This window comes from Phyllopteryx taeniolatus, chromosome 8, assembly GCF_024500385.1.
Source record: "Phyllopteryx taeniolatus isolate TA_2022b chromosome 8, UOR_Ptae_1.2, whole genome shotgun sequence".
NCBI lineage: Eukaryota > Metazoa > Chordata > Actinopteri > Syngnathiformes > Syngnathidae > Phyllopteryx > Phyllopteryx taeniolatus.
Genome location: NC_084509.1, coordinates 1,311,872 through 1,320,632, shown reverse-complemented (window position 1 = coordinate 1,320,632; position 8,761 = coordinate 1,311,872). Strand labels below are relative to the sequence as shown.

Below are 8,761 nucleotides of genomic sequence, written 5' to 3'. Positions count from 1 at the left end.
ATGCATTATACATAGGTAGAAGGATTTTCCAGAATTTTGAGGTCAACTTTGGGGGTGTGTATTATACATGGGTGCGCATTATACACAAGAAATTACAGTATAGACCTTTAAACAACTTATACTTTAACTCACATGGAGCAGCAACACATACAAACAGAGCATACACCAATAATTACAGGCATATTTTCTCTTCACTGTGGGAACAATGATTAGTATTGGAATTGAGTTGGGGACCTTCTCTGCCTCTTCTTCTTTTTAGTAGTTACGCTGCATCTCTCCCAGTACCTCAGTGCCGCCAAGCACAACATAGTACGTCGTACACTGAAGGTGCCCCCAAAGCCATAGAAAAACGATGGCTAAAAATCTACAATCTTATGAACATGTACTCTGGCGGAACACTGAGATCATAAGCTTTGTCTCACTTAGAGGAGACATCCATCAATCTATGTGGACAGCTCATCGCGATCAATACATCAAGACACTCCATCAGAAATTGCATGTTTCCTGTTCTCTTGGGAAAATTTGCCACAATAGTCAAGCAAAACACAGAGTCCAAAGCATCATTGTGAGGGACACCACGCAAGATGTCAAGCAAATCTCCAGATTCTTTGACTCAGTGAGAATCTAAAGTTGCTAAAAGTGTCTTGTTTTTTCTTTGGATTTTTAGTGATTTTGCATGTGATGCCATCACATACTGTAAGTGTACCAGTGATGGTAAAGAAGGGAACTGTGATTGAACCCTAGAACCAGAACTGAAACTTAGATTTGCTATAACTCTTGTTTTGGATCTTATTCAAATGTGCTAGTGTGAAGCTTTGGAAGTGTTTCAAGTGTTCCAGTAGAAAAGGGGAGCAGGAAAACACAAGGAGTACATTCTTGTTTGAGCAACATTTATCAAATCATTCTAAGCTTTGAGAACATCTGAGGAGATGCTTAGCATCTCCTTGTCCGCTCTGCAGTAACTCCTTATCTCCTACATAACCCTCGACTGAGAGAACTGAGAAAGGGCACTAATTAATTAATCATCGCTTTGAATTGTCTTTTTTTTTTATTATTTTTTTTATATGCCCTAATTGTAACATGTTTTTGTGGTATTGAGTGTTCAAAGGCTGAAAGACAAGTGTGTGAGGTGAGTACAGTACACTGCAAAAACTCCAAGTCTTACCAAGAATGTCTTATTTCTAATCAAAACTAAGTAAAATAAGACTCGTCACATAAAAAGTAACTTGTTTGGAGAAAGTTTTTACTTGTTTCAAGCTCATATTTACTTGAAATAAGTTAAAAAACAAATTCCCAGTGGACTCAGAAAAAAACGTAAGAGCACATAATGAGCAGCAGTTTGGAATTTTCACACCCAAATCTTCCTCTCTCTTACAGAGAAAATATTCAGTAGGTTTCAATAATCTGAGCAAAAATGCATCATTGGTGGCAGAAATCAAAGGAGAATGACTAGATTGGTTGGAGCTGCGAAAAAGCATCCGTGACTCAAGCAGTGTCTCGTCACCACTGAGGTATGAAGAAAAGCACATCTGAAGTCACTATTTGTTGCACCTTAAAGAAGGGCTAAAGCAACACAACGCTACACTACATGCTGCTCTTTTCAGTCAAGACCAGGATACAAAGTCTCCATTTCAGCAGTGACATTGTGGTAAGGTCAGAATTTACAATCCATGAAATCATGAACGAAGAATCAAGATGGTGGTGATGAGGTCCATTGGTGCCGTGGACATGCTTAGTCACGTTTTGGGCCCCTTATTGCAATTAAGCGTTGTTTCAACATCTGAATATTATTGCTGAAGTCCATCCCATAATGAGCAGTGTAGCACCCTCACATGCTTCTTCAACGATACCTTGCGCAATGTCATAAAAATGAATTAATATCAGTGGTTTCTTGATCATGGCAGTGCATACTGTACTCAATTGCATGCATAATAAAAGCAATTCTGAAGACCCTCAACCAGGCACTAGTAAGGTGTCCTTAATAAAGTGTTTGATGAATATAGCGATGAGAATCAGCACCTCCAAATCTGAGACCATGGTCCTCAGTCGGAAAAGGGTGGCATGCCCTTTCCAGGTCGGGGATGAGATCCTGCCCCAAGTGGAGGAGTTCAAGTATCTTGGGGTCTTGTTCACGAGTGAGGGAAGAATGGAACGGGAGATCGACAGGCGGGTTGGTGCAGCGTCTGCAGTGATGCGGACTTTGTATCGGTCCGTTGTGGTGAAGAAGGAGCTAAGCTCTTAATTTATCGGTCGATCTACATTCCTACCCTCACCTATGGTCACAAGCTGTGGGTCGTGACCGAAAGAACAAGATCCCGGATACAAGCGGCCGAAATGAGTTTTCTCCGCAGGGTGTCTGGGCTCTTCCTTAGATTCGGATGCCTCCCGGACGCCTCCCTGGTGAGGTGTTCCGGGCACATCCCACCGGGAGGAGACCCCGGGGACGACCCAGGACACGCTGGAGAGACTACGTCCTTCGGCTGGCCTGGGAGCGCCTCAGGATCGCCCCGGAAGAGCTGGATGAAGTGGTTGGGGAGAGGGAAGTCTGGGCGTCCCTGCTAAAGCTACTGCCCCCGCGACCCGACCCGGATAAGCGGTAGAAAATGGATGGCTGGATGGATGGAATATAGCGACATAACACCCTTCAAAAATCAAGAAATGACAATATCCTTTAGTGACAAACTGACAATGAATATTCATCTGTATTGAAAGAACTTCAAAATTGGACACAATCTAGAGAATATGTACTGTCAAAGAAGAAAAAGTCAATGTTATCTTACCCTTTTAAATAGAGCATATTTATTTGCATTATATACAACACATTAAGAGCATAAATTATGTTTAAGAGCATAAATTATAGTGCCACCATGTGGTTGATCAGAAATGAGATTGGAGGTCATGTTTTTCTTTAGAGTTTTATGAGGAGGACTCCAAACAAGTGTAACGTTTTGACATTTGTTGAACGTTTTGAGGCAGATTTTCGATTGACCACCACATAAGACTTTATGGCAGCACATTAGTTGAGTATTTGTGGTTTCCATGTCTGCTACACATTTGTTTCTGGGTTTGAATGTGTGTGTGTGTTTTTTGTTTGTTTTTTTAAATAGGAGTTTTCATGTTCTGGCCATACTGTGAACTCCCGCAATGTAGCGGGGGAACACTACTTGCTCAAGTGAGGCAACAGTATGGCTCTCTGGGCTTCAGAGAATGCGTCAAAGTGAATTGGGACTGGACTGTGTGTCTCTCCGTCTCAAAGGTGCTTCAGCCTTCATTTTGAAGCTTTCCCAGTAGGCGGGGTCTTCCTCTGTAAGAGGTGAGGCTGACGCCGTGAGGTCATTGAACGACAGCAGTGTGAAAGCAGTGGGTGGAGGAAGACTTGAGGTAGTATTCTGAAAGGGAAAAAGAGCAGTTATGTGCACCACATTATGACTAATACACAAGACAAAACAATGATTTCTAATAACAGAGGTTACAATTTGCCAACTGCTGGCTACTCATCAATAATAACAACACAGAGAAAATGCATATGTACTTACTGTCGAGTGTAACTTCTTCACTGGTCCTAGTGCTACAGCAACATGATGATCGGAGTCAAGTAAACACTCCTGCACGCATGCGCGCACGCACGCACACACGCACACACACACACATACACAAAATCAGCCTCGCGACGCCACTGGGTCAAAGGTCACAAGTCTAGACAACATGTTTGTCATGGAAGTACAGTAGTGTAGTTGTATTACAAAATTGCTATTAGCAGAAAAAAAATCAACGCATATGTTGTAACTACATGTATATGACTTTGCCCAAAAATGTATTGGTTGAAAAATGGCACACACCACTATTGTCGAACAATGCGAGTGAGCGGCGACTAAATCCCTTCTGAGAAAACCTCGACACTAGAACTGCATTAAGCTTTGAGTAGCTCTCGAGGGAAAGGACGCGAGGAAAGAGACACTTTTGTGCTCTTTTTAGACCGCTCGCAACCTTTTACCGGTCACATGCTAATTCCTCTGCCAGTGTGCATGTAGGCGAGGAGTGAGCAGAGGGCAAAAGATAACATAAGAGAAGGCAATATTGGAAGTAGGACATCAAAGGGAAGTGAGGGCAGATGATGAGAAAAGAAACGAGAAAGAGGACAAGGAACACAAACAAAACACGAGAGAAGAACAATCGAAACTGACGTTTTCTCTGCTTTGATCGAGCACCTCTCATCTCGTTGGACTTTGCTCTCAATTGCAGCTGTGTGAGACCACCTGGGATTCACAGAGTGGACGCTTCCATTAAGAAACCCACTGAGGTGCAGGTGTTATTGTATGTTCGTTGACCTCCTGCCTTTACTTCCATTGGAAACACTGTGCTAACCGGTTGATACTTCGCTATGTTGTGACAATCAGACTTCACCTTGCTTGTGCAATAAATACTGTTCAAGTTCCAAACATTAAGTGATATAAACAGAGGGTGCTGGTATGAATCTAATGAAAATTTAGCAGGAAACTGTGTGGAATGATGAGGCAGATTGCGTACCTGGCAGGAAGGTACGTTAAAAAAAAAAAAAAAAGATTTGATTTACGTACACAGGAGAATATGGCCTCATGTGCCCTGTGATTGACTAGCGACCAGTCCAGGGTGTACCGCGCCTCCAACCCACAGTCAGCTAGGATAGCCTCCAGTTCACCTTTGACACTAAAGCGATCGGGAATTTCAGTCTTTCCAGTTTTCTTGGACACGGCATTAATTCTCAGGTTTCTAGTCAGTCCTTGTCAATTCATCACTATATTGTGGTTGTCTCTTCCATTTGAGTCCACCTGCCTTCCCCATTTTCTCCTCACTCCTCCACATCACACATTACAGCATATATTACCATAGCATATAATTCTTACTGAATTACTTTTTGTACAAAATTCTGGTAAATACTAAAAAGAAGATGCGGAGTTATGACCTGCCAAAAGCAAATACTTGAATGAACTGTCAGCATCACATCCTGATATGCAACATATAAGCTCTTAGTTTTTTTTTTTTTTTTAAATGCCTCTGAATACGGGAAATATGCAGTCACAGTCATTACATTAAAAAAAATTTCAAAAGTCAATACATATGTCAATAAGGATTAAATTACAACACACTGGCACACATTCACTCACTGACTTCAAAAAGCCAATCCTCGTCGTACTCTTCATCCATGTGCATTCTGGTCTGGCAGAGCACACGGGCATGTGTGAGAGCTTCAGAGGACAAATGAAACTCCAATCTTTGCAGATTGAAGCCCAGTCCTGTGCCAATGGCCTTGATGAAACTCTCCTTCAAGGCCTTGAGAAGAAAGAAAACAAAATCCAGTCAGCTCAATGAAAGTTGCAGCAAGATGATTGCTAAATGTCTGCATCCCATCACTGTGATCTGACATCTCTTCTTGCATGTCTGCATGGGGTGCTCAGCAAAACTAACAAAAACAAATACAGCAGAATTTATACTTCAAACTCATTCAATGCCAGCCTTCCCAGTTAACATGAATATTTGACTTCTAAAGCCGTCAATGGCAGTGAATGTGTTAATTTCTCTTTGAGGGATTAAAAATTGGAAGCATAAACAGAAAAAAACAAAATCAGTGATGACAACGATTAACAGTACATTATGCAGATCGGGACAAAAAATGGAATCTATACACATGCATAGGTGAAACAGCATAAATCCAAAAGATGTATTGTTTCTGTAAATGTGGTTTTGTGTGTGTATGTGTGTATGTATGTTGAACCAAAACCAACCCTTCTCCATAGACAATGAGCCACAACAGAATTACAGGGCTAATTGCTATGCCAACCACAGAGCTCTGCCATTAGTCAAAGGTGTGAGGATGATATCAGAGCTTGACATCTCTGTGCCACCCTCTCAATCTCACAGCTTTGCTTACCATTGCTGTTCCATCTGTCTGTGTGTGTGTGTGTGTGTGTGAGAATGAGAGAGAGGGAGGATCGAGTGGCAATGTTATGCTTCCCCCCCCCCTCACAAACACAGACTGAACACCCCCTGCGGGACACAGCAGCGATGCAATGTGACAACTAGGTTTTATGGTCGCCGTGGTTACCCAGTGGCGGTAGAACATGGAGAGCTGCTGCTGCTCGGAGCCAGCTGACAAGATGACGCGCCACTCGTATGGCGTGAATTGACGAGTCATGATGCGGAAAAACTCGGGCACAGTGCTGCTACCTGAACAGAGGAAGAGACGGCGGGAAGGAAGGATGATGTGGGAAATAAAAATGACAGGGAGGCAGGGGTTGGGGGGATGACAAAAATGAAGTGAGACGTGTGAAGTCTCGCTCTTGCTCTCTCTCACACAGATTTGCCTTGTATTTTTTCCTCAATGGTACAACGGTGACACCCAGTGACCAATTTTGAAGATACAACTACCTGCAGTAACATTAACTGTTATCAGGCTTGGTAATATGGTCAGGGGTCAAGAAATCTGGAAACGGAACTTTAGCTCACAGGTGTCAAACGCAAGGCCAGATCCACCCCGCCGTATCAATCTACCTAGCCCACTCAAGCAAATAAAGTGTTTCTACTTCATGTTACTTACGAAATGGGTTTATTCTTTTCATTTTGGCAGAATATCTGAGCAGAAATATGATTTTTTTCCCCCTTCATTTTATACATATATTACAAGCATTTCACCCCCAACAAATCTCTTAACATAAATTGAACAATGGTTGTATGCGTAAATATTTACAGGCCGCAACTTTTCATGACCTGTGATTTAAAATTCTATTTGTTGTTAAGAATATACAGGATAAATCATTCAAGTGTAGCGGGAATTATTTAGAGTACTGTACATGTAATAATTTGCTGATGTGACTCTATATTCATATGGCTTTCACAGTCATAGCGGCCCTCTAAGGGAAACCATAACTACGATGCGGCCGCAGAAAAAGTGAGTTTGACAGCCCTTTTAGATGATTTTGCAGCACAAAATCAAAAGCAGACATCAAATTATGAACAGCTATGAACACTAATTGAAATTTGACCGCTGGCTTCATCACTTACCCGGCATGGACATCTTCATGATGTCAACTCCGACTTGCAAACCCTTCTCAGCAGCCAGCACCGCATAGTCCCCTTGGTGGGAGATGTTGAAGCTACAGGTCGGCGACTCCGTTCCCGACTCGGGTCTGACCTGGATACATACAAATAGAACAGGTTGATGTGTGAATCCATTCTTTCTCTGTTTACGTGTGCCTCTAATGATGACAACAGTGATGAATTAAAAGTGTGTATGGACCTAGAGGAGCTGTTGATCTTGGGCAAACTTTAGTATTCAAGGGCCTCAGGGGGCCACCATGTTTGGCAATATCGCCCTCAGCTGTCAACCGAAATTAATAACCTCACTAATATCGTCGTAACTCCTCTCGCGCTTGCATTGCGAACGTCACGTAACCAAATAAAATATTAGCAAGTTTGGGTTCTAACCATCATGTAATCAAACCGTAGTTCTTGCTAATAGTTAACGCAGTATACACAGGGCGTACACTACCCGGTTTCCGGGTTTGGTCACGTGACGTTCGCAACGCAAGCATGAGAGCGTTGCGGTCGACAGCACAGGGCCATAATGCCAAAATAAATAGGGGTTTAGTTCCCTTTTGAGTAAAGGTGTTAATCGTTAATTCTAGTTTTACTAGAGTCTACAGTACTTACTTCTTCTAAGTACAGAATGTGAGCGTTTTCCCACCAATGCAGACCTCCCACTGTCATAGAGTTAGTCATCTGACGATATGCATTCTATTTTCCACCACCACAAAGTCAAACAACCGCAACACAAATGAATGACATCCCATTTATAATATACTGGATGAAAGCCATCGTCACGAACGTCAAGCGGTGCAGCCAGGTAAGGCTTCCCTCTAGGAGATCGTTCCAGGCGGATCAGTTCCCACGGAATGTGCATCCTCTCGCACACGAACCTCCTCAGCAGCAACCTACCAGCCTGACACATAAACGCGTTTATTCGACATGTGAAACACACCGATGAAGGCGTTCGCCCAATGAGTTCAGCACACGCTCACCATGGCTGATTTGGCATCTTTAGCGAACACAAACTTTCCTATTCGGTCTTTCTCCTCCGGCTGAACACAGCGAGCAGCAAACAGCCAGTCATCCCTGCCAGGCGTCCACGACCCGCAGCGAAAAGCCCAGCGAACAGAACCCATCTGCTCGCCTGCGGCCTCTGACGTCGCGAACTGGGCTCTTCTCGCAGAAGTTGTTGATGTCACACGCGGTCAGCTTGCGAACGTTAGCATCCCGCGCGCAAGAGAGTTTTACATGCGCTGCTTGGGAATAATAATGGAGATATCGCCGATATGCTACAGCGGAGCAAAGTGTCTCAAGTTTGAATGGTATTGTAACGTAAATCCAAACGGTGGGCACTTTGTTTACTTTTTGGTTACACACGCCACACATACCCGGAAGAGGACATGGACCCCCTCCGATGACTTCATGAGATCTACTGGGCCCCTTCTGCTGGCGTCATGGAATGTCCTCGGCCGACTGTCCAATAGGAGACACCGAAACTGAGCACCGACGAGTGATGCTTTCACTTGCTACTAAAAAAGTTGTAAATGTTCCGGTTCAGTTAAAAATAGCCACTCCTTGACATCAATGAGAAAAAACAATTAGCATTACAGTACAGTACTTGAAAGGTTAATTTCTAGCAGATAGTGGTGGAAAGTAAATAAGGTTTGTTCTTAATTTTTTTTACCGCGTAATCAATCAC

The 8,761-nt window shown here is 43.1% G+C and overlaps 1 protein-coding gene across 1 annotated transcript; it reads right to left on the bottom strand.

Annotated features, from left to right (window-relative positions):
- Positions 1–2,771: 2,771 nt before the first annotated feature.
- aasdhppt (aminoadipate-semialdehyde dehydrogenase-phosphopantetheinyl transferase) lies at positions 2,772–8,542 on the bottom strand. Its single transcript, XM_061782606.1, has 7 exons — positions 8,055–8,542; positions 7,862–7,975; positions 7,039–7,168; positions 6,083–6,204; positions 5,149–5,310; positions 3,537–3,605; positions 2,772–3,389 (listed from the first exon to the last, which is right to left on the bottom strand). Exons 1-7 carry the CDS (start codon positions 8,196–8,198, stop codon positions 3,213–3,215), a joined length of 918 nt encoding a protein of 305 aa, XP_061638590.1. The 5' UTR covers positions 8,199–8,542; the 3' UTR covers positions 2,772–3,212.
- Positions 8,543–8,761: the final 219 nt, after the last annotated feature.

Bases quoted from the DNA above. Each gene is read 5' to 3' on its own strand.
- aasdhppt (XM_061782606.1), bottom strand. From the start codon at position 8,198: ATGGGTTCTGTTCGCTGGGCTTTTCGCTGCGGGTCGTGGACGCCTGGC. The intron at 6,205-7,038 runs GTAAGTGATGAA...TCCTCTGTTCAG, and splicing joins CATGAAGATGTCCATGCCGG to GTAGCAGCACTGTGCCCGAG. The intron at 3,390-3,536 runs GTAAGTACATAT...TTTCCCTTTCAG, and splicing joins TGAAGAAGTTACACTCGACA to AATACTACCTCAAGTCTTCC.